Here is a 26,702-nt window from a genome sequence, read left to right on the forward strand (position 1 = left end):
ATAGAAACACTAAGAAAGCTATTTACTGCTTTTAAGCAATTTTTTGTTTGTTTTACCCTCTTTTGGGAGAAAATGGGTATAAGTGTTGTCTAAATATTCCTACTCCATCTCTAACTCTTATGATTAGTCAAATGCATTGGATTGTGACACATTTTGAACATAGAAACACTAACTAAGCTATTTACTGCTTCTTAGCAATTTTTTGTTGGTTTTAACCTCTTTTGGGAGAAAATGTGTATAAGTTTTGTCTAAACACTCCTAATCTATCTCTAACTCTTATAATTATTCAAATGCATTGGATTGTGATAAATTTTGACCATTGAAACGCTAACAAAGCTGATTATTGCTTCCACATTTTGATGGTTTTAGCCTCTTCTAGGAGAAAATGGGTATAAGTGTTGTTAAAACACTCCTAATGTATCTCTAACTCATATAATTAATCAAATGCTTTGGATTGTGACAAATTTTGACCATAACAACACTAACAAAGCTATATACTGTTTCTAAGCAATTTTTTGTTGGTTTTAGCCTCTTTTGGGACAAAATGGGTAACTGTTTTCTAAACACTACTAATCCATCTTTAACTCGCCTCATTAGTCAAATGCATTGGATTCTGACACATATTAACCATCGAAACACTAACAAACCTATTGACTGCTTCTAAGCAATGTTTTGTTGGTTTTAGCCTCTTTTGGGACAAAATGGGTAAGTGTTTTCTAAACACTCCTAATCCATCTTTAACTTGCCTAATTAGTCAAATGCATTGGATTGTGACACATTTTAACCATCGAAACACTAACAAACCTATTGATTGCTTCTAAGCAATATTTTGTTGGTTTTAGCCTCTTTTGGGAGAAAATGAGTGTAAATGTTGTCTGAATACTCCTAATAAATCTCTACCTTTTATAATTAGTCTAATACATTGGATTCTGACACATATTAACCATAGAAACACTAAGAAAGCTATTAACTGATTTTAAGCAATTTTTTGTTGGTTTTACCCTCTTTTGGGAGAAAATGGTTATAAGTGTTGTCTAAACATTCATACTCCATCTATAACTCTTAAAATTAGTCAAATACATTAGATTGTGACACAATTTGTCCATAGAAACACTAACAAGGCTACTGACTACTTCTCAGCAATTTTTAATTGGTTTTAGCCTCTTTTTAGAGAAATAGGTGTAAGTGTTGTCTGAAAACTCCTAATCAATCTCTAACTCTTATAATTAGTCAAATGCATTGGATTGTAACACATTTTGACCATAGAAACACTAACAAACCTGTTTACTGGTTCTAAGCAATTTTTCGTTGGTTTTAACCTCTTTTTGGAGAAAATGGGTATAAGTGTTGTCCAAACACTCCTAATTCATCTCTAACTCTTCTAACTAGTAAAATGCATTGGATTTTGACATATTTTAACCATAGAAATACTAATAAAGCTATTGACTAATTTTAACTCTTATAATTAGTCAAATTCATTGGATTGTGACATATTTTTACCATACAAACACTAACAAAGCTATTTACTACTTCTAAGCAATTGTTTGTTGGTTTTAGCCTCTTTTGAGACAAAATGGGTATAAGTATTGTCTATACACTCTTAATATATCTTTAACTCTTAGAATTAGTCAAATGCATTGGATTGTGACACATTTTGACACATTTTTTTACCCTCGTTTGGGACAAAATGGGCATAAGTGTTGTCTAAACACTCCTAATCAATCTCTAACTCATATAATTATTCAAATGCATTGGATTGTGATACATTTTGACCATTGAAACACTAACAAGGCTATTTACTGCTTCTAAGCAATTTATTGTTGGTTTTGGCCTCTTCTAGGAGAACATGGATATAATTGTTGTCTAAACACTCTAATCTATCTCTAACTCATATAATTAGTCAAATACTTTAGATTGTTACAAATTTTCACCATAGAAACACTAACAAAGCTATTAGTGCTTCTAAGCAATTTTTTGTTGGTTTTAGTTTCTTTTGGGAGAAAATAGGTATAAATGTTGTCTAAACACTCCTAATCCATCTTTAACTCTTCTTATTAGTCAAATGCAATGGATTCTGACACATTTTAACTATAGAAACACTAACAAAGATATTGACTACTTCTAAGCAATTTTTTGTTGGTTTTAGCATCTTTTGGGAGAAAATGGGTATAAGTGTTGTCTAAACACACCTAATCCATATTTTAATCTTATAATTAGTCAAATGCATTAGATTGTAACACATTTTGACCATAGAAACCCTAACAAAGCTATTTAGTGCTTCTACGCAATTTTTTGGTTGTTTTAGCCTCTTTTGGGATAAAATGGGTATAAGTGATGTCTAAACACTCCTAATCCATCTTTATCTCTTCTAATTAGTCAAATGCATTGGATTCTGACACAATTAACCGTAGAAACACTAACAAAGCTATTGGCTGCTTTTAAGCAATGTTTTGTTGGTTTTAGCCTCTTTTGGGAGAAAATGGTTGTAAGTGTTATCTGAACACTCCTAATCTATCTCTACCTCATATAATTAGTCAAATGCATTGGATTCTGACACAATTAACCATAGAAACACTAACAAAGTTATTTAGTGCTTCTAAGCAATGTTTTGTTGGTTTTAGCCTCTTTTGGGAGAAAATAGGTATAAGTGTTGTCTAAACACCCTTAATCCATCTGTAACTCATATAATTAGTCAAATGCATTGTATTGTGATAAATGTTGACCATTGAAAAAGTAACAAAGCTATTCACTGCTTCCAAGCAATTTTTTGTTGGTTTTAGCCTCTTCTAGGGGAAAATGGGTATAAGTGTTGTCTAAATACTCATAATCCATTTCTAACTCATATAATTAGTCAAATGCATCAGATTGTGTTACATTTTGACTATAAAAACATTAAGAAAGCTATTTACAGCTTCTAAGCAATTTTCTCTTGGTTTTAGTCTCTTCTAAGAGAAAATGGGTATAAGCGTTGTCTAAACACTCCTAATCTATCTCTAACTCATAGAATTAGTCAAATGCTTAGGATTGTGATAAAATTTGACCATAGAAACAATAACAAAGCTATTTAGTGTTTTTAAGCAATTTTTTGTTGGTTTTAGACTCTATTGGGAGAAAATAGGTATGAGTATTGTCTAAACACTCCTAATCCATCTTTAACTCTTCTAAGTAGTCAAATGCAATGGATTCTGACACATTTTAACCATAGAAACACTAACGAAGATATTGACTACCTCTAAGCAATTTTTTGTTGGTTTTAGCATCTTCTGGGAGAAAATGGGTATAAGTGTTGTCTAAACACACCTTATCCATCTCTAACTCTTATAATTAGTCAAATGCATTGGATTGTAACCCATTTTGACCAAAGAAACACTAACAAAACTATTGACTGCTTCTAAGCAATTTTTTGTTGGTTTTAGCCTCTTTTGGGAGAAAATAGGTATAAATGTTGTCTAAACACTCCTAATAAATCTTTAACTCTTTTAATTAGTCAAATGCATTGGATTCTTTCATATTTAAACCAACGAAGTATTATCTAAACACTCAGAATCCATCTCTAACTCATATAATTAGTCAAATGCATTAGATTGTGATACATTTTGACCATTAAAACACTAACAAAGCTATTTACTGCTTCTAACCAATTTTTTGTTGGTTTTGCCCTCTTCTAGGAGAAAATGGGTATAATTGTTGTCTAAACACTCTGATCTATCTCTAACTCATATAATTAGTCAAATACTTTAGATTGTTACAAAATTTCACCATAGAAACACTAACAAAGCTATTTAGTGCTTCTAAGCAATTTTTTGTTGGTTTTAGCTTGTTTTGAGACAAAATGGGAATAAGTGTTGCCTAAACACTCCTAATCCATATTTAACTCATCTAATTAGTCAAATGCATCGGATTGTAACACATTTTGACCATAAAAACACTAACAAAGCTATTTACTGCTTCTAACAATTATTTGTTGGTTTTATCCTCTTCTAGGAGAAAATGGTTATAAGTGTTTGCTAAACGCTCCTAATCTATCTCTAACTCATATAATTAGTTAAAAGTTTTGGATTGTGACAAAATTTGACCATAGAAACACTAACAAAGCTAATTAGTGTTTCTAAGCAATTTTTTGTTTGTTTTAGCTTCTTTTGAGACAAAATGTGTATAATTGTTGTCTAAACACTCCTAATCCATCTCTAACTCAACTAATTAGTCAAATGCATTGGATACTAACATATTTTAACAATAGAAACATTAACAAAGCTATTGACTGCTTGTAAGCAATTTTTGTTGGTTTTAGCGTTTTTTGGGACAAAATGGGTATAAGTGATGTTAAAACACTCCTAATACATCTCTAACTCATATAATTAGTCAAATGCATTAGATTGTGACACATTTAGACCATTGAAACACTAACAAAGCTATTTACTGCTTCTAAGCAATGTTTTGTTGGTTTTAGTCTCTTTTGGGACAAAATGGGTATAAGTACTGTCTAAACAGTCCTAATCCATCTCTAACTTTTGTAATTAGTCAAATGCATTGGATTATGACACATTTTGACCATAGAAACACTAACAAAGCTGTTTACTGCATCTGAGCAATTTTTTGTCTGTTTTATTTACTTTTGGGACAAAATGGGTATAAGTGTTGTCTAAACACTCCTAATCCATCTTTAACTTTTATAATTAGTCAAATGCATTGGATTGTAACACATTTTGACCAAAGAAACACTAACAAAGCTATTGACTGCTTCTAAGCAATTTGTTTTTGGTTTTAGACTCTCTTGGGAGAAAATAGGTATGAATGTTGTCTAAACACTCCTAATCCATCTTTAACTTTCCTAATTAGTCAAATGCAATGGATTCTGACACATTTTAACCATAGAAACACTAACAAAGATATTGACTACTTCTAAGCAATTTTTTGTTGGTTTTAGCATCTTTTGGGAGAAAATGGGTATAAGTGTTGTCTAAACACACCTAATCCATATTTAAATCTTATAATTAGTCAAATGCATTAGATTGTAACACATTTTGACCATAGAAACCCTAACAAAGCTATTTAGTGCTTCTAAGCAATTTTTTGGTTGTTTTAGCCTCTTTTGGGATAAAATGGGTATAAGTGTTGTCTAAACACTCCTAATCCATCTTTAACTCTTCTAATTAGTCAAATGCATTGGATTCTGACACAATTAACCGTAGAAACACTAACAAAGCTATTGGCTGCTTTTAAGCAATGTTTTGTTGGTTTTAGCCTCTTTTGGGAGAAAATGGTTGTAAGTGTTATCTGAACACTCCTAATCTATCTCTACCTCATATAATTAGTCAAATGCATTGGATTCTGACACAATTAACCATAGAAACACTAACAAAGTTATTTAGTGCTTCTAAGCAATGTTTTGTTGGTTTTAGCCTCTTTTGGGAGAAAATAGGTATAAGTGTTGTCTAAACACCCTTAATCCAACTGTAACTCATATAATTAGTCAAATGCATTGTATTGTGATAAATGTTGACCATTGAAAAAGTAACAAAGCTATTCACTGCTTCCAAGCAATTTTTTGTTGGTTTTAGCCTCTTCTAGGTGAAAATGGGTATAAGTGTTGTCTAAATACTCATAATCCATCTCTAACTCATATAATTAGTCAAATGCATCAGATTGTGTTACATTTTGACCATAAAAACATTAAGAAAGCTATTTACAGCTTTTAAGCAATTTTCTGTTGGTTTTAGTCTCTTCTAAGAGAAAATGGGTATAAGTGTTGTCTAAACACTCCTAATCTATCTCTAACTCATAGAATTAGTCAAATGCTTTGGATTGTGATAAAATTTGACCATAGAAACAATAACAAAGCTATTTAGTGTTTTTAAGCAATTTTTTATTGGTTTTATACTCTATTGGGAGAAAATAGGTATGAGTATTGTCTAAACACTCCTAATCCATCTTTAACTCTTCTAATTAGTCAAATGCAATGGATTCTGACACATTTTCACCATAGAAACACTAACAAAGATATTGACTACTTCTAAGCAATTTTTTGTTGGTTTTAGCATCTTCTGGGAGAAAATAGGTATAAGTGTTGTCTAAACACTCCTAATCCATATTTAACGCTTATAATTAGTCAAATACATTAGATTGTAACACATTTTGACCATAGAAATACTAACAAAGCTATTGACCGCTTCTAAGCAATTTTTTGTTGGTTTTAGTCTCTTTTGGGAGAAAATGGGTGTAAGTATTGTCTGAACACTCCTAATCTATCTCTAACTCTTATAATTAGTCAAATGCTTTGGATTATGACAAACTTTGACCATAGAAACCCTAACAAAGCTATTGACTGTTTCTAAGCAATTTTTTGTTGGTTTTAGCCTCTTTTGGGAGAAAATGAGTGTAAGTGTTGTCTGAACACTCCTAATCTATCTCTATCTCATATAATTAGTCAAATGCTTTGGATTCTGACAAAATTTGACCATAGAAACAATAACAAAGCTATTTAGTACTTCTAAGCAATATTTTGTTGGTTTTAGCCTCTTCTGGGTGAAAATAGGTATAAGTATTGTCTAAACACTCCTAATCCATCTCTAACTCTTATTATTATTCAAATACATATGATTATGACACATTTTGACCATAGAAACACTAACAAAGCTGTTTACTGCTTCTAAACAAATTTTTGTTGGTTTTATCCTCTTTTGGGACAAAATGGGTATAAGTGTTGTCTAAACACTCCTAAGAAATCTTTAACTCTTCTAATTAGTCAAATGCATTGGATTCTGACACATTTGACCATAGAACACTAACAAAGCTATTGACTGCTTCTAAGCAATATTTTGTTGGTTTTACCATCTTTTGGGAGGAAATGGGTATTAGTATTGTCTAAACACAACTTATCCATCTCTAACTCTTATAATTAGTCAAATGCATTAGATTGTAACTCATTTTGACCAAAGAAACACTAACAAAACTATTGACTGCTTCTAAGCAATTGTTTGTTGGTTTTAGCCTCTTTTGGGAGAAAATAGGTATAAATGTTATCTAAACACTCCTAATAAATCTTTAACTCTTTTAATTAGTCAAATACATTGGATTCTTTCATATTTAAACCATCGAACCACTACCAACGCTATTGACTGCTTCTAAGCAATGTTTTGTTGGTTTTAGCCTTTTTTGGGAGAAAATGGGTGTAAGTGTTGTCTAAACATTCTTAATCTATCTCTAACTCATATAATTAGTCAAATGCTTTGGATTGTGACAAAATTTGACCATAGAAACCCTAACAAAGCTATTTAGTGCTTCTAAGCAATTTTTTGTTGGTTTTAGCCTCTTTTGGGATAAAATGGGTATAAGTCTTGTCTAAACACTCCTAATCCATCTTTAACTCTTCTAATTAGTCAAATGCATTGGATTCTGACACAATTAACCGTAGAAACACTAACAAAGCTATTGACTGCTTTTAAGCAATGTTTTGTTGGTTTTAGCCACTTTTGGGAGAAAAAGGGTGTAAGTGTTGTCTGAACACTCCTAATCTATCTCTACCTCATATAATTAGTCAAATGCTTTGGATTGTGACAAAATTTGATGATAGAAACACTAACAAAGTTATTTAGTGCTTCTAAGCAATGTTTTGTTGGTTTTAGCCTCTTTTGGGAGAAAATAGGTATAAATGTTGTCTAAACACCCCCCTAATCCATCTTTAACTCATATAATTAGTCAAATGCATTGTATTGTGATACATTTTGACCATTGAAAAAGTAACAAATCTATTTAGTGCTTCAAAACAACCTTTTGTTGGGTATAAGTGTTGTCTAAACACTCTTAATCCATATCTAACGCATATAATTAGTGAAATGCATCAGATTGTGACACATTTTGACCATAAAAATCTAACAAGCTATTTACAGCTTCTAAACAATTTTCTGTTGGTTTTAGTCTCTTCTAGGAGAAAATGGGTATAAGTGTTCTCTAAACGCTCCTAATCTATCTCTAACTCATAGAATTAGTCAAATGCTTTGGATTTTAACAAAATTTGACCATAGGTATGAGTGTTGTCTAAACGCTCCTATTTAGTGTTTCTAAACAATTTTTTGTTGGTTTTAGCTTCTTTTGGGACAAAATGGGTATAAGTGTTGTCTAAACACTCCTAATAAATCTTTAACTCTTCTAATTAGTCAAATGCATTGGATTCTGACACATTTAACCATAGAAACACTAACAAAGCTATTGACTGCTTCTAAGCAATATTTTGTTGGTTTTAGCATCTTTTGGAAGGAAATGGGTATAAGTGTTGTCTAAACACACCTTATCCATCTCTAACTCTTATAATTAGTCAAATGCATTATATTGTAACTCATTTTGACCAAGGAAACACTAACAAAACTATTGACTGCTTCTAAGCAATTTTTTGTTTGTTTTAGCCTCTTTTGTGACAAAATGGGTCCAAATGTTGTCTAAACACTCCTAATATATCTCTAACTTTTATACTTATTCAAATGCATTGGATTGTGACACATTTTGACCATTGAAACACTAACAAAGCTATATACTGCTTCTAAGCAATTTTTTGTTGGTTTTGCCCTCTTTTAGGATAAAATGGTTATAAGTGTTATCTAAACACTCAGAATCCATCTCTAACTCATATAATTAGTCAAATGCATTAGATTGTGATACATTTTGACCATTGAAACACTAACAAAGCTATTTACTCCTTCTAAGCAATATTTTGTTGGTTTTGCCCTCTTCTAGGAGAAAATGGGTATAATTGTTGTCTAAACACTCTGATCTATCTCTAACTCATATAATTAGTCAAATACTTTAGATTGTTACAAAATTTCACCATAGAAACACTAACAAAGCTATTTAGTGCTTCTAAGCAATTTTTTGTTGGTTTTAGCTTGTTTTGAGACAAAATGGGAATAAGTGTTGCCTTAACACTCCTAATCCATATTTAACTCATCTAATTAGTCAAATGCATCGGACTGTAATACATTTTGACCATAGAAACACTAACAAAGCTACTTACTGCTTCTAACAATTATTTGTTGGTTTTATCCTCTTCTAGGAGAAAATGATTATAAGTGTTTGCTAAACGCTCCTAATCTATCTCTAACTCATATAATTAGTTAAATATTTTGGATTGTGACAAAATTTGACCATAGAAACACTTACAAAGCTATTTAGTGTTTCTAAGCAATTTTTTGTTTGTTTTAGCTTCTTTTGAGACAAAATGTGTATAACTGTTGTCTAAACACTCCTAATCCATCTCTAACTCAACTAATTAGTCAAATGCATTGGATACTAACACATTTTAACAATAGAAATATTAACAAAGCTATTGACTGCTTCTAAGCAATTTTTGTTGGTTTTAGCGTTTTTTGGGACAAAATGGGTATAAGTGATGTTAAAACACTCCTAATACATCTCTAACTCATATAATTAGTCAAATGCATTAGATTGTGACACATTTAGACCATTGAAACACTAACAAAGCTATTTATAGCTTCTAAGCAATTTTTTGTTGGTTTTAGTCTCTTTTGGGACAAAATGGGTATAAGTACTGTCTAAACAGTCCTAATCTATCTCTAACTTTTGTAATTAGTCAAATGCATTGGATTGTGACACATTTTGACCATAGAAACACTAACAAAGCTGTTTACTGCTACTGAGCAATTTTTTGTCTGTTTTATCTACTTTTGGGACAAAATGGGTATAAGTGTTGTCTAAACACTCCTAAACCATCTTTAACTTTTATAATTAGTCAAATGCATTGGATTGTAACACATTTTAACCAAAGAAACACTAACAAAGCTATTGACTGCTTCTAAGCAATTTTGTTTTGGTTTTAGACTCTCTTGGGAGAAAATAGGTATGAATGTTGTTTAAACACTCCTAATCCATCTTTAACTCTTCTAATTAGTCAAATGCAATGGATTCTGACACATTTTAACCATAGAAACACTAACAAAGATATTGACTACTTCTAAGCAATTTTTTGTTGGTTTTAGCATCTTTTGGGAGAAAATGGGTATAAGTGTTGTCTAAACACACCTAATCCATATTTAAATCTTATAATTAGTCAAATGCATTAGATTGTAACACATTTTGACCATAGAAACCCTAACAAAGCTATTTAGTGCTTCTAAGCGATTTTTTGTTGGTTTTAGCCTCTTTTGGGATAAAATGGGTATAAGTGTTGTCTAAACACTCCTAATCCATCTTTAACTCTTCTAATTAGTCAAATGCATTGGATTCTGACACAATTAACCGTAGAAACACTAACAAAGCTATTGGCTGCTTTTAAGCAATGTTTTGTTGGTTTTAGCCTCTTTTGGGAGAAAATGGGTGTAAGTGTTGTCTGAACACTCCTAATCTATCTCTACCTCATATAATTAGTCAAATGCATTGGATTCTGACACAATTAACCATAGAAACACTAACAAAGTTATTTAGTGCTTCTAAGCAATGTTTTGTTGGTTTTAGCTTCTTTTGGGAGAAAATAGGTATAAGTGTTGTCTAAACACCCTTAATCCATCTGTAACTCATATAATTAGTCAAATGCATTGTATTGTGATAAATGTTGACCATTGAAAAAGTAAAAAAGCTATTCACTGCTTCCAAGCAATTTTTTGTTGGTTTTAGCCTCTTCTAGGGGAAAATGGGTATAAGTGTTGTCTAAACACTCTTAATCCATCTCTAACTCATATAATTAGTCAAATGCATCAGATTGTATTACATTTTGACCATAAAACATTAAGAAAGCTATTTACAGCTTCTAAGCATTTTTCTGTTGGTTTTAGTCTCTTCTAAGAGAAAATGGGTATAAGTGCTGTCTAAACACTCCTAATCTATCTCTAACTCATAGAATTAGTCAAATGCTTTGGACTGTGATAAAATTTGACCATAGAAACAATAACAAAGATATTTAGTGTTTTTAAGCAATTTTTTGTTGGTTTTAGACTCTCTTGGGAGAAAATAGGTATGAGTATTGTCTAAACACTCCTAATCCATCTTTAACTCTTCTAATTAGTCAAATGCAATGGATTCTGACACATTTTAACCATAGAAACACTAACAAAGATATTGACTACTTCTAAGCAATTTTTTGTTGGTTTTAGCATCTTCTGGGAGAAAATGGGTAGAAGTGTTGTCTAAACACACCTAATCCATATTTAACGCTTATAATTAGTCAAATACATTAGATTGTAACACATTTTGACCATAGAAATACTAACAAAGCTATTGACTGCTTTTAAACAATTTTTTGTTGGTTTTAGTGTCTTTTGGGAGAAAATGGGTGTAAGTATTGTCTGAACACTCCTAATCTATCTCTAACTCTTATAATTAGTCAAATGCTTTGGATTGTGACAAACTTTGACCATAGAAACCCTAACAATGCTATTTAATGCTTCTAAGCAAATTTTTTGTTGGTTTTAGCCTCTCTTGGGACAAAATGGGTATAAGTGTTGTCTAAACACTCCTAATCTATCTTTAACTAATCTATTTAGTCAAATGCATTGGATTCTCACACAATTAACCGTAGAAACACTAACAAAGCAATTGATTGTTTCTATCAATTTTTTGTTGGTTTTAGCCTTTTTTGGGAGAAAATGAGTGTAAGTGTTGTCTGAACAGTCCTAATTTATCTCTATCTCATATAATTAGTCAAATGCTTTGGATTCTGACAAAATTTGACCATAAAAACAATAACAAAGCTATTTAGTACTTCTAAGCAATATTTTGTTGGTTTTAGCCTCTTTTGGGTGAAAATAGGTATAAGTATTGTCTAAACACTCCTAATCCATCTGTAACTCTTATTATTATTCAAATGCATATGATTGTGACACATTTTGACCATAGAAACACTAACAAAGCTGTTTACTGCTTCTAAACAAATGTTTGTTGGTTTTATCCTCTTTTGGGGCAAAATGGGTATAAGTGTTGTCTAAACACTCCTAAGAAATCTTTAACTCTTCTAATTAGTCAAATGCATTTGAGTCTGACACATTTAACCATAGAACACTAACAAAGCTATTGACTGCTTCTAAGCAATATTTTGTTGGTTTTACCATCTTTTGGGAGGAAATGGGTATAAGTGTTGTCTAAACACACCTTATCCATCTCTAACTCTTATAATTAGAAAAATGCATTAGATTGTAACTCATTTTGACCAAAGAAACACTAACAAAACTATTGAGTGCTTCTAAGCAATTTTTTATTGGTTTTAGCCTCTTTTGGGAGAAAATAGGTAAAAATGTATCTAAACACTCCTAATAAATCTTTAACTCTTTTAATTAGTCAAATGCATTGGATTCTTTCATCTTTAAACCATCGAACTACTACCAACGCTATTGACTGCTTCTAAGCAATTTTTTGTTGGTTTTAGCCTTTTTTGGGAGAAAATGGGTGTAAGTGTTGTCTAAACATTCTTAATCTATCTCTAACTCATATAATTAGTCAAATGCTTTGGATTGTGACAAAATTTGACCATAGAAACTCTAACGAAGCTATTTAGTGCTTCTAAGCAATTTTTTGTTGGTTTTAGCCTTTTTTGGGATAAAATGGGTATAAGTGTTGTCTAAACACTCCTAATCCATCTTTAACTCTTCTAATTAGTCAAATGCATTGGATTCTGACACAATTAACCGTAGAAACACTAACAAAGCTATTGACTGCTTTTAAGCAATGTTTTGTTGGTTTTAGCCTCTTTTGGGAGAAAAAGGGTGTAAGCGTTGTCTGAACACTCCTAATCTATCTCTACCTCATATAATTAGTCAAATGCTTTGGATTGTGACAAAATTTGATGATAGAAACACTAACAAAGTTATTTAGTGCTTCTAAGCAATGTTTTGTTGGTTTTAGCCTCTTTTGGGAGAAAATAGGTATAAATGTTGTCTAAACACCCCTAATCCATCTGTAACTCATATAATTAGTCAAATGCATTGTATTGTGATAAATTTTGACCATTGAAAAAGTAACAAAGCTATTTAGTGCTTCAAAGCAATCTTTTGTTGGTTTTAGCCTCTTCTAGAGGAAAATGGGTATAAGTATTGTCTAAATACTCTTAATCCATCTCTAACTCATATAATTAGTGAAATGCATCAGATTGTGACATATTTTGACCATAAAAACACTAACAAAGCTATTTACAGCTTCTAAACAATTTTCTGTTGGTTTTAGTCTCTTCTAGGAGAAAATGGGTATAAGTGTTGTCTAAACGCTCCTAATCTATCTCTAACTCATAGAATTAGTCAAATGCTTTGGAGTTTGACAAAATTTGACCATAGGTATGAGTGTTGTCTAAACGCTCCTATTTAGTGTTTCTAAGCAATTTTTTGTTGGTTTTAGCTTCTTTTGGGACAAAATGGGTATAAGTGTTGTCTAAACACTCCTAATAAATTTTTACCTCTTTTAATTAGTCAAATGCATTGGATTCTGACACATTTAACCATAGAAACACTAACAAAGCTATTGACTGCTTCTAAGCAATATTTTGTTGGTTTTAGCATCTTTTGGGAGGAAATGGGTATAAGTGTTGTCTAAACACACCTTATCCATCTCTAACTCTTATAATTAGTCAAATGCATTAGATTGTAACTCATTTTGACCAAGGAAACACTAACAAAACTATTGACTGCTTGTAAGCAATTTTTTGTTGGTTTTGGCCTCTTTTGTGACAAAATGGGTACAAATGTTGTCTAAACACTCCTAATATATCTCTAACTCTTATACTTATTCAAATGCATTGGATTGTGACACATTTTGACCATGGAAACACTAACAAAGCTATTGACTGCTTCTAAGCAATTTTTAGTTGGTTTTAGCCTCTTTTGGGAGAAAATGGGTGTAAGTGTTGTATGAACACTCCTAATCTATCTCTACCTCATATAATTAGTCAAATGGTTTGAATTGTTACAAAATTTGACCATAGAAACACTAAAAAAACTATGTAGTGCTTTTAAGCAATGTTTGGTTGGTTTTATCCTCTTTTGGGACAAAATGGGTATAAGTGTTGTCTAAACACTCCTAATCCATCTCTAACTCAGATAATTAGTCAAATGCATTGGATTATGACACATTTTGACCAAAGAAATACTAACAAATCTATTGACTGCTTCTAAGCAATTTTTTGTTGGTTTTAGCCTCTTTTGGGTGAAAATGGGTATAAGTGTTTTCTAAACACTCTTAATTTATCTCTAACTCAAAATAACGAGTCAAATGCTTTGAATGTGACAAAATTTTACCATAGAAACCCTAACAAAGCTATTCAGTGCTTCTAAGCAATTTTTTATTGGTTTTACCCTCTTTTGGAACAAAATGGGTATAAGTGTTGTCTAAACACTTTTAATGCTTCTTTAACTCTTCTAATTAGTAAAATGCATTGGATTGTGACACAATTAACCATAGAAACATTAACAATATAAATAACAATATTTTTAAAAATATGAGTTGTTAAAAAGAAAGTATAGATAAGCTTATGAATATAATTCTGTATATAATTTTATTTTTATAAGAGTTATACTAACTAATGAATCAAAAATAAAAGAAACAAAATAGTGAATTTTTGAATACCAATATGAGAAAGTCATCAAAGTTTTTCTCCATAAAACAATTTATTTCATGAGATTCAATTAAAATGTCTTATGTAAAAAGACGCGGTCATCCAATATATCTAAAACTATAGAGAAAGTTATTAACCAAAACAAATTCTCTTGATAAATGTTGTAAAACCTAAAAGTTCTATTAGAGTTATTTTTATTTATGTATTTCAATTATTAATAATAAGTAGATATATAAAATATATATCTCAAAATTTTCAATATATATTTTTATTCACATCAAAATTTATTAAAAATTATAAAAATAGATCACGCGTAGCGTTGCTTCGTAATCTATAAAAGTAAAAATAAAGATGGGATGGAAATGCTCTACATAATACATTAAAAAAATATAGCAATTTAATCGATGAAAACCTCCCAAAAAAAACATAAGTTTTAATAAAAAAATGCCTCAAATAGTTTTTTGCCTTAAGGTATTGAATATTGTTGGGCCGGGGCTGGCTGGATGCAGTGTATATATATGATTGGAAAAAATCGGTTTTGTTTATACTACTAAGTCTTTTTAAAAGTTTTAATAAGATAGTCGATAAAAAATGTCAATGGGTTTGGTAGGAATGGGGTCATCCTCTGCTCATCTCTCTTTATCTTTTTAGTACATTTAATGATATTAACCCATCAAATGCAGTGGACGTGGAGGAATGGTGCCCACTCCACATAATTTATATGATGGTCCCTCCGTGGTTCTACTTACATTAGCACTCAATATAATAACAAATCATCATTAAGATTTTACACTGTTTCTTATAAAACTAATTATGTTTGTTTGTATCCCTTTGTTGAAAGTTTCACAATTATTTCACATTCAACAAATGAAATCATAGGAAAGATTTGAAGAAGCTTGTAGTGATCCTAAGATCATGATAGAAACGTGTGTTACATTAGAGACGTATCCCTAGTGACATTGCTTTTATACTTATAACATTGACCTTATCTTTTCATCATGAGTCATGAGTATGTCATGAATGTATAGGACATGACTCAAGATGGTATTAGTTTACTCATTAATGGACATGTAAACAATACTAGCTACCAAAACAAAAAAAACTTTATACTCCTTATACATGTATTTTGCAACACAATCACCATTATGGCCCTTCCGTTAGCATAATTTTCTTGGTCGAAACATAATCCGATTATTTTTCCTTACAATAAAAGTGATCAAACACGTTTATGATGATGAACATTAAGGAGAGGGAGCCACCATGGGCATGAAAGCACTAGAAGAGGAAGAAGATATGTGAGAATATCTACAAGAGAAAAAACTATGGAACCACATGTGAGGACAGTAGTACTTCTTAGGTTTTACAAAGAACTCCGCACATTCTTGCATCGATCTTTGTCCTGGGAAGAAAGGAATGCAATTGTTACCAACGTCAAGAACACCTTTTTCAAGTAAACCCCTACACCAAGGCCCTACGTGCGTGAAATAGTTATCCGACAACGACAAGTTGACAAGATTGTCCCGGAGCAGCATGCATACTGCCTCCGGGACGGCACCAAACAATAGATTCCCAGCAAAGTTGAGCTGCTCTACTTTCTCTAAACACATTAGGGAAAGCGGCAAAGGACCCGTGAGCTTGTTTCCACCGATATCGATCACTGATGCTCCGGTGAGGAACCCGATCTCGTGAGGGATACAACCCGTAAAATCGTTATTGAGGAAGAGTACTTCGGTTAAAGTTGACATTGATCTTAAGATGCTTCTTGGGAGAGGACCGTTGAACTTGTTGTTTGCTAAAGTCAAGAAGAGAATGTGTGTTGTACCATCACCAGGTATCTCCGGGAGGCTCGCAGTGAAGCCGTTGTCATTGATGAAGAGAACTTCGAGGTTCTGACCGAGGATTTGTGGTGGGATTGAACCAGAGAAAGAGTTGAACCGGATGTCAATAAACGTCAAACCGGACATTCCAACAACAGCTGTCGGAAACTGACCGGTGAATCTATTGTTGCTGATGTCGAGTTCATAGAGATACCGGAGGTTGACTATCTTGGAAGGCACCGTACCTCCAAAATTGTTTGAGTTAACATGAAACAGAGCTAGGTCAGCGAATTGATCGATAAATCCTTCGATGGATGGAGCAGAGAGCTGAAAGCCATTGAAATCGATGGAAGCAACAGTAACTGCGGTTTTGTTGTGAGGAGGATTGTCACAGTGGAAGCCTCTATAACTGCAGATGTCTGAACCAATCCATGTCTTGGTCACGTTATAAGGGTCGAGAGTGATGAGTGACTTGAATCTCTGGATCACTGGGTACACCACTGCAAGTCTTTGGTCTAAGAAAGAGAGTATCTCTCGCCTCGCGCCGGTGAGGCCATCGTTGGTCAATTGTTGAGTTCCTCTATCTGGTAAGGCGATGGTTCCAACAAGGAAAAGAGCCAAAAGCAAATGATTCATCATCTTTGCCACTGAACAAAGCTTTGTCGGCGATACAAGAGAAGTGGTAGTTTTAGTGTTTAGTGCCTTACTATTCTTTTGTTTTGTTTTTCTCTCTTTTTAGGTGGGTAGGTTTCTTGAGAGTATCATATCACTAGCCACTAGGTTTATGAAATTCAAAACGTTATAAAAATTGAGAAATCATTGGGAAGTAAAATACAAAATGATAACTCCCACTTTATATCAAAACCTGCCCAAGATTTTACATGTCACTTTCTCAAAACAAAGTATCAAACACATCTAATTTTTATAACATCAACGAATAAATATTATGCAACGGAATTTTGACATATCCCTTATAGTGTACTTAATTGATAATCATCTAGTTATGTTCATATTATGAATAAAACCTATTACAATTTTTTCATTTACTCTCCATCTTAAGTTTCATTCTGTTTTGCTTTTATAATTTTAAATTAACTTTAATATTTCACTTCTTAAAAAAGAATCATAATATGTTAAAATATATATATATATATATATATATATATATATATATATATATGAATAAGAATAGCATATTTAAAAAATATATATATAGTCTTTAAATTTTTTGCCAATTATTTTTTCTATTTGATCTTTTTTAAGGTTAATCATTTTCTTTCACATAAACAAGTGATAAACACTAGAGATCAAACTGTATTATGTATTTTAAAATTCATTTGTTTTATATATCGTACTATGATCTTTTGGTTCAAACAGAAATTTTGGGTTTGCAAATTGCGATGATCTATGTAACCTTGGGGTGGGCGTACAGTTTTTCGGTTTGATTTCGGTTCTTTTTTTTTTTACGATTTTACAGTTTTACCAAAACTATAACAATGTAAAAACCGTATGTAATTCGGTTTGGTTACGATTTGGTTTTTACGGTTTTACGGTTTCATAAATATTGAAACCATATGTAAACAATGTGTATCTTCGTTCGGTTTGGTTCCAGTTTAGGCCCGCTTTTCTTTTGATAATTTCATATTTTTACCAAGGATAAATAAATTTGATGATGCATAAATAAAAATAAACTTAAAATAAAAATACTATATCAACCAATAAGTAAAATGTAATGGATTTTTTTCTTATATAATTATTTGTTATTTTCTAAAATTACTAAAAGGACAATAATACTAAGCCTGGTGAAATTAATTTTAATAAACAAAAAAGCAAAAAAAAACATTCGGTTTTACGTTTTTTTAACCAAACCAAACCTAAATCGAAATCTTAATAAAATTATAAATGGATTTTTATATAAAACTATAACCAAACCAAACTATTTATTTCGTTTCTATATGGTTCGGTTTTCGGTTTTTGGCTTTTTTCCCACCTGATCGAACCGACAAGAAGTTAATTGTTGGGAGATTAAACTTTGCCAAGAAAGGAATTTTAAGTGCCTCGGAGAGCATCTAAATTAACTTTGCCAACAAACATTTTTCTTTTAATAATTAAACAAGCTAAGCCCAGAATAGGCCTAAAGGCTAAAGGGATTGAACCTTTTTGAATCGTTTATTTCACAAAAGTTTTCGATAAACGGATCACATAATTAAATTTACATCACATGCCCGTTTAGGCCACCAGCTATGGGCCCATGCAAATCCAATTTGGTATCTCATGGATAAAACCCCAATCAATATGTGGAGCTGCCTTTGCTGTTCCATTAGAAGACAAGACTTTACGGTCATGAAACGAAGACAATGGTTTCACTTCTCCCTATTCTAACAAAGTCGGGAAGACAGTTTCATACAACTGTTACACATCATTGGTTATAACAAACCAAATTGTACTTAATCATCCGTTATAATCATTGGTTCTTAGCATTTGTTTCGTTATTTGTTTGTTTTTTCAGGATCCATGTTATGACATAATTACTATGCTCAAAACAAAAATTACTATATTAACTATATTATGCCTCATATGAGTCAGAGAACCTCTGTTTGACTCTGTCTCCGGGCAATCTCCAACCTATAAACTACCAAACTATAAATTACAATCCATATGCCTCCGGCAACTTATTCATGTCTAAGTTCTCAACCATCCTATTCTCTAACCGCAACTCTGCGTCGACTCTAGCTCCCACCTCAGCCGCCTTCTTCCGTATCAACGTCGGAGACATATCTCCTCCTAAGCCTTCACCGCCGTTTCCATCCTTAAAGACCTCTTCAGGGAAATTGAGTCTCGCCGAAGGACCACGTAAGTAAAACACAGCGGTATCGTAGGCCCGTGCCGCGGCAACGGCGGTTTTGTATGAACCAAGCCAGATCCGTGATCGTTTATTAGGCTCTCTTATCTCAGCCACCCACTTGCCCCACTTCCTCATCCTTATTCCTTTGTATCGCTTCTCATTAGAGCTTATGAGATTCCTCTTTGGCTTCTCGGTCATGACCATTCCTTCTTTCACCATAGGAAACTCTTGTTTTCGTTTGTATTGAATCACCATCAAACCCTAACCAAACGTGACATGTCTACGTGTGTAATATATAAAGAGAGGATTACATGAGGGAGAAGATATGTGTCACGTTAGGCGGCTAGAGATATGCGTTATGTGGCTGCGCCGTCACTTTTTTCTTTCCCAAATTTTTTATATTAATTAAAATTAAAATATAGCCGACATAGACAAGAACCGCCTCTCTTTCCAATTTTACTATTGAACCTAAGAACTCTTGTTTGACTTTTAGTGTTGAAGACATCTGACTGTTTGGCAGTGCGGTTTAATAAACGGCTGAGAAAGTCTCTGTGAAGGCTGTCGACATTTGGACACCCGACGTGGCAGCACATTCTTTAGGCTACCACAATGCAACACATTGTATTCTATCAGTTTTGTCTTAACTATATAAATATATTAGGTCCGAACATAATTTTTTAATAACATTTACAGCAATTCACATATTTATATATCTATTTTTGTAATATTTTTCCATTTTTATATATATTTACAAAGAATATTATTAGCATTAAATGTTTTTTTTTTTTAAATATTTAATTTTACTTTCAATTTTTGATTTAAAATATCAATCACATTATCATTCAAATTTAATCCAAACAACAAACTTCAAATCAATTTTTTAAAATTAGCTACACATAATCGTACACAACAATCTAAAACAACTTAGAAGATATTTATTTCTAAAACATTTTCAAGTAAAATATTTGAAATTAATCAAACTTTCCAAAATCAAACTCAATTCAAGAATTTAAAGCAAGATTTACGCTAACAACATTTTCCCCAAATTTCTCCGTATTGACTCCACTAATTTTATTCAAATTTTACATACAAAATTCCAAATCTCATTTACTAACTACAAATTTGTATTTGCGATAATATTACTATCCACATATAAAACACTTCTCCAATTAGATTCATTCTGAGATTTTGTATTATATGTGACGAGATGTTTATTAATTTTAAACACTCTGCATTAACTAAAATAATTCTTTCCTTCAATATACCTAAAAAAATTTAGATTATGAAGATAAATTAAATACTCGAATACACGATTGATCCTAACATATTCCGATCATAAACTAATCAAAATAATTTGTTCCCTAAAATCTTGCATGATATTATATTTTTTCGATCGGTTGCTATGTATTAATGAAACCTATCTAGCTTTCCTATAAATACTATACACATAAATCTCATTTCCCATCACTAAACACAAATATCACAAACGTATTACTTTAGATTGGATTCATGTCTCTTTCCTTTTAGAAAGAGAAGCAAAGTTTGAAGAGAAAAAACATTCACAAGACAGGAAGATGACAAACAATTTAACAGAAAAGTAGTGTGGGGATTTTTTTTTTTTTTTTTAAATACCAATGTGATATATTTTGTATAGTTTTGCATAACATGAATATTCATAACATCGTCACGAAAATACCAATATTATTTCTTTTGTCTTTTCATTTTTTCATATTATTTTTATTTTATTTTTCAAATTATGTTTTATAGTTGGGATGTTCTTGGTAATTCTTGATCATTTTAAAAATATGTTAAGAAGAACAGATTTAGTATTTAGATATATTTAAGAAGAACATATATACAATGTCTTTTAAATAAAAGTATTATTTTAAAAAATAAATAATAATTTTTAATTTCATGGGACAGAGTATTATAATAGGACGGGGTTGGTCGATATTAAAACGAGATTGTACACTACGGGTGAGAGCCTAGAACTAACATTTAAAATAAAATTACAGATATAATTTAAAACATATAACAAAACAAACTATCTTAACAAAATATATCTAATTTAAAATTTAAGTTATAAAAAATCGACTTATGGTGTACCGCATGACAAAATCAAGGGATTGTACACAAATAATATATAGAAATTGGGGTTGTATATTTATAAAATACAAAACAGTATATTACATATAGATAATATATAAACAAATTAAACTTTTAGTTTTTATTAAAAAAATAGTCTCTTAGTGTACCGCAGGTTAAAAATATAGTATCCTATTAGTGAATAAAAAGAAATTCTATATATTATATCTCATTATTTTATTTTATTTTGATGATATTTAGTTTTTAAATAGTAATCCACACTTTTTCAGTATCTAGTATTCTAACTTTTTATTTATTTATCTATTTTTGAATAAATAATGACTTAAGTTATTTTTATTGTTCACTATATAACTACTATTATATGACATAATTTAATATTATTAAAATAGTCCTTAATATTTTACTTAAACAAAACTATATTTAGTTTTCATTTGTCTCCAACACTAATGAGTTTTTCTATTATAATCTTTATCTATGCATTTTACCATTTTATTTGTTTTGTTGACATCTATATTTTAAAGTTATCTTAATAAAACAAAAACAAAAAGATAAATAATTTGACAAAATATACAAACACATATTTGAACGTAGGCTATTTTTTTCTAAAAACCTATTATATTTTGAATTATCTTATTATCTAATATATAATTAAAAACTATGAATATATAATTCCCGATAGGGTTAGTAAATTTTCTATTTTATGTTTTTAAAATATATTCACAAAATTAGATTTGACATATGTCGATATCTCATCAATGTATTTGATATTTGTCGTGATCACGTGAGTTAGCAACTTTGAAAACTCTATTTTATATAGTAAAACTAGATTTTGGCCTGCGGTAAACCGCGAGCCTAATTTGTTTACATAATTTATATATTGAGGATATTTCGTATAGTTAAATAATATATTTTATAATTGGGTTTAATTGTATAATATGTATTTTTTAGTATGTTACGTGGGATTACGGTTGAAATTTACAGTTTATTTACAAAATATATATAATTTGTATTTTGTAAAATACAATTTTCTTTCTATTCGGAATGTAGACAAAATTGGAATGTTGAAGAGTTGTGTATATATGTCGACTTTATGACATTTTTGTAAAATATAATTTAATTTGTTTTCTATTGAATTTTCGAATATCGTAAGAGTGTTTTATAAATAGTGCCTAAATTTTAAAATTTTGGCAGACTAAAAAACTTTAGTAAAAAAAAAATTCAAAATGGTTTTCTAAAAAATTTAGAGAAGATATGTGTTTAGAAAAGAAACAAATTAGTGATCTTCGGCACAAAACAAATTAGTGATCTTAAGCCCAATAATAAAAAAATCCCATATATAGTTTTTTGATTATAAATGATAGTTTTTTGATTATAAATGATATTCTGTTTTGGGCTGGAAGCATGCCTGATATGCATAAAAGGTAATTAATCGGCCCAAACGGAAAAAAACACACACCTTACCTTCCTGAAATTTGTTGTCGGTAAGAGAGATTAAGGAATCTTATCTGAGATCCTGAAAATTCCGCCTTCTTCTTTGTTTCAATTCCAAAAATTCCGACTGACAATTCTGTTGTAATTAGTTATTTCTTGATGTGCTTCCCGCGAGTATAAATCAATACAAAAGACCTTCATTAGATGCTAAAACTCTGTCTGCTTGTTTTCGGATTAGGAACTACAGTTTCCAGCTCCATCAAATCGGGCTAAATTCAGGTGAACATATTAATAAATGTATATTTCTTTTAAATCTCACATGTTGTGACTTAAATCTGGTTATTGAACCGCTTATTATTGTTGTTAATCTGCATTTTGAAGGACGTTTTTTAAGTCCATTAACACGGTTCAGATTCTGAATTTTGATTTTATAAGATTTTGCTTTGTTTATGTAATTGTGTTTTGTTTCTGGGTTTTCAGTAAACCGTGCACCTTCTCTAGCAACAGCTCAGCCTAGTATATGTGGTTCTTTCTAAGGATTTATTGGTGCATCCATAAGTGATGGTTTGTGCTTTTTATCTGTTTCTTTTGGTGATTTTCTAAAGCATTTGTGTTTGTGCCATTGCATTGTAAAACAATTCTGTCTTTTTTGTGTTTGTTTAGGTCGGATCTGTTAGTGATGAATTTTATTAAACATTCGACTTTGTTGGATCAAATCGAACTTGAATTCGAAGGTATCTCAAGATCTTGATCTTATTGATTGTGTTTATGGTGTGAAACATGGAAGCTAAGGCCATTTAAATAAAAACATGACAAATTTTTTTTCACTATATAGTTAATCAGAATTTGGTGTTTAGTAAAGCGTGTGTATACAATTGTCTATCATGATTAATTGTAGCTCATCACAATATTCTTAACTAAGCTGGATCTGATGTTGTAAAGGCTAAATCGAAGAATGATGATGAAGAATTATGTAAGATTTTCTATTTATGAAATTTTCAGATTCTTCAAGAGTTATTTATCATCTGTTGAGGTTGTTGATATATTGTGTCTTGTTTCAGCTGCTCATAGACATCAAATGTTGGAAGAAATCGAACGAATTTGAAGGTTGTCTCATAGATTATATTTATCTAGCAAACGCTATTATTTTCAAGTATTTCACTTATAAAAAAAGGTTTGTTAATCTGACTTCTTTTGCTACTCCTACTTGTTGCAGCTGCTTCAAATAGTCTTAAACGCTAAAGAGTGATGAAATAAACTCCAAAACTGATCAAGAACATTAAAAGACTCTTTCTCTTGAATCCATTTTCTCCTTGCCATAGTATGATACATTGAAACAGGATCCGTGTCACTTGTTACAGGTATAAAGAGGCAATGTTTGTTGGCAGTTATTGAACGTGAGTTTGAAGGTATATATTCTTACACCATTTTTCTTAAATGGTTACTCGGTTTAGAGATTAGCTCTTGAATGTAAGAGTCTGCTTTGTCTTTAGTTCATATCCTACCTTAGCCGCTACACAAGAGCTCGAACAACTAAAGGTTAATGACTTCACCGGGGACAAAGAAAGAAGAAAACTGTAGTAAACATCTTCAATTTCAGATTTCTCTGCTCACTTTGTCTCTATTTGAGTATTTGTGTTACTGATTTTGTGTATTTGTTACAGATGCAAAGAGGAAAAAGTATCTTTGAAGCTATTGAAAGCGAGTTTGAAGGTATCTTGGAATACCTTAGTAGTTTCAATATGTTCTAAGAAAAATGCAGAAACCATTATAAATCAATCTGAGTATCATGAGTTTTTTTGTGTGATTTTCTATTTCAATCTCCTACTTGAAGCTGCTATGGAAGGTATTGAAGAACTTAAGGTTTCTGATTCCATAGGAAGCGGAGACGATGAAGAACAATGTAAAGTCTCATATAGTCTTTTTCGTTTTCTCTTATCCATTTTCACAGAAGTTGCTATCTTGTTACTGCTACAAAGAATTAGCTCTTTTGAAGTAGTACTCATTATACTATATACTAATTGTCATATTTCTACAAATTTTTATCTCTTTCCTTTAGGTGCAAGTGGATTATTGTAAGGAAACTGAATTACACACAGAAGCTGAAATCAAGTTGTAACATCATATGGTTAGGATTCCTACACAATCTATATAGCGTCATTTAGATTAATAATTGAATTTCAGATTGAAATCTAATTGCAATGCTCATTCTCTGAAGTAATGAATATAGTTGTTTTAACCAAATGCTGAAGCTGTAAACCGAATGTATGACATGTTTGCTTAAAACTAAGAGTTGTGATTAAACTTTAAGTGGAGAAAGAGACGTTTTTGAATATAGAACGTATTGCTGCGTTCATTAGAGAAAATGAGCTCAAGTGTTTCACCAGTTTTTTTGTGTATATTGTTTCCAGGAATGGAAAACTTTGACTTGAACTCTCCATGCTGTGGTGTAGCGGCGGACGTCTTTGAGATATGCAAAGGTTGCAGCTATTTTCTGTGGATGGTTTTTTTGTTCTTGCTTTAAAGCTAATGGTAATGTGGGTGGTGATGAGAGAATGCTCGTTGGTTCTTTATATAGTGGAAAGGAAAATAGGTTAAAATCGTGTATGGGGAGTAAAGTAGTCGCTGGACTTTTTGTGGATATTCCTTTATTTGAAGGTTTTGATTTGATTTGATTTGTTGTGATTTATATTTTATGCTGAAAAATTTATAGTATTTAATTCGTATGATTATATAAACGAAGATATGGAATGTATTTAGGTGTGATTAGCTCATTTTAAGGGATTTTACGATACCACCGATTTCTCCTTATAATTTTTGTTTTAAATTCTATCTGAAACTCTAGTTCAAATTTTGGATAAATAAGATTTAGCGAATAGATTAGAAATGTTTTGTTGTGCGTTTGCTCGTTTTAAGGGATTGTAATTGTATTTTGGTTTGAGTTAATAGCGAAGGAATGTTTTGTTGTGTGTTTTGCACATTTTAAGGGATTCGACTTTAATTACGTAATATAGGCATTGGCGCTGTTCTTTTGAAATATAAGTCGTTGTCGCAAATAATTTAGTCGTTGGGACTTCTTTTTTTAAAGCCCAATAGCATTTCGTTTGGCCCAAAAGATTGATATGGCAATCAAAGCATGTATTAAAAACAAATGGCCCAAATGACCGAAAATATCGAACGTATGGAGTTGGTTAAACAAAATATTGCCGAAAAATAATAATTAATTAAATGCTAATGGCAGCCACTGTAAATATGTCCCAATTCTAGGATTTATTTCACAAAGTGGCTGCCAAAATGTATATCTAGATACTAAAATTTAATTTTATATATATAAAAAAAAATTAACAAAATCAGAAATCAAAAATTAATATAATTAGAAATAGTAATTATCGTTTAAAAGTAAATTTTATTTTTAAAAAGTATTAATTTGATATTCTTTCTTTTGGTTTAATATATTAATTTGAATTTCTATACTTTACGACAAAAAGACGAAATGTTTTTTAAATTTCTATACTTTAAATTTTTTGTAACGTGTATTATAATAATTTAGTAAAACAAATTATCAATCACCAAAATTTTAAATTATTTGTCATAATTATTATTGCCACAAAGTAATTTTACGTTCTTGCCAAAAGCTAATTTAACAACTTTCTTAAAAAATAATTTAGATGCAAAACTATATGTTAAATCCTGTCTTCTTGACATTTATTAACAAAAAAAATTATTTTACTTTACAAATAAATTTTTTTATCAAATTTTTTAAAATAATGAAATATGTTTTTAATCCAAAAAAAGACATTTCTTGTTATTGCAAACGATTTATTTCTCTCTCGTTTTTCAATTCCAAAATCCTTAAAAACTAATTTGATATGTATATCCAATTCACGGCTCTTTTCGCCAGTGACCGGAGAAGCTATACACGACTCGGTTGTAAGCCTTGTATCTGATAAAGATGGTCGCT

At 30.9% G+C, this 26,702-nt stretch overlaps 2 protein-coding genes and 1 pseudogene across 4 annotated transcripts; 1 reads left to right on the forward strand and 2 right to left on the reverse strand.

Annotated features, from left to right (window-relative positions):
* Positions 1 to 15,462: 15,462 nt before the first annotated feature.
* On the reverse strand, positions 15,463 to 17,384 carry AT4G06744 (Leucine-rich repeat (LRR) family protein). The gene has a single exon (NM_179008.2). The coding sequence runs from the start codon at positions 16,996 to 16,998 to the stop codon at positions 15,784 to 15,786; it is 1,215 nt and encodes a 404-aa protein (NP_849339.1). The 5' UTR covers positions 16,999 to 17,384; the 3' UTR covers positions 15,463 to 15,783.
* Positions 17,385 to 18,630: 1,246 nt separating this feature from the next.
* RAP2.9 (uncharacterized protein) lies at positions 18,631 to 19,649 on the reverse strand. The gene has a single exon (NM_179009.2). The coding sequence runs from the start codon at positions 19,457 to 19,459 to the stop codon at positions 19,007 to 19,009; it is 453 nt and encodes a 150-aa protein (NP_849340.1). The 5' UTR covers positions 19,460 to 19,649; the 3' UTR covers positions 18,631 to 19,006.
* Positions 19,650 to 22,912: 3,263 nt separating this feature from the next.
* Positions 22,913 to 25,422, forward strand: AT4G06748 (annotated as a pseudogene). Of its 2 annotated transcripts, one of them has the most exons (11): positions 22,913 to 23,020; positions 23,222 to 23,305; positions 23,405 to 23,475; positions 23,684 to 23,714; positions 23,803 to 23,848; positions 23,958 to 24,150; positions 24,235 to 24,321; positions 24,406 to 24,454; positions 24,576 to 24,644; positions 24,801 to 24,869; positions 25,153 to 25,422. The 2 variants fall into 2 exon arrangements; another variant differs by lacking the exon at positions 24,235 to 24,321.
* The last annotated feature ends 1,280 nt before the right edge of the window (positions 25,423 to 26,702 follow it).

This window comes from Arabidopsis thaliana, chromosome 4 (assembly GCF_000001735.4).
Source record: "Arabidopsis thaliana chromosome 4, partial sequence".
Classification (NCBI taxonomy): Eukaryota; Viridiplantae; Streptophyta; class Magnoliopsida; order Brassicales; family Brassicaceae; genus Arabidopsis; species Arabidopsis thaliana.

Bases quoted from the DNA above. Each gene is read 5' to 3' on its own strand.
- AT4G06744 (NM_179008.2), bottom strand. From the start codon at position 16,998: ATGATGAATCATTTGCTTTTGGCTCTTTTCCTTGTTGGAACCATCGCC.
- RAP2.9 (NM_179009.2), bottom strand. From the start codon at position 19,459: ATGGTGATTCAATACAAACGAAAACAAGAGTTTCCTATGGTGAAAGAA.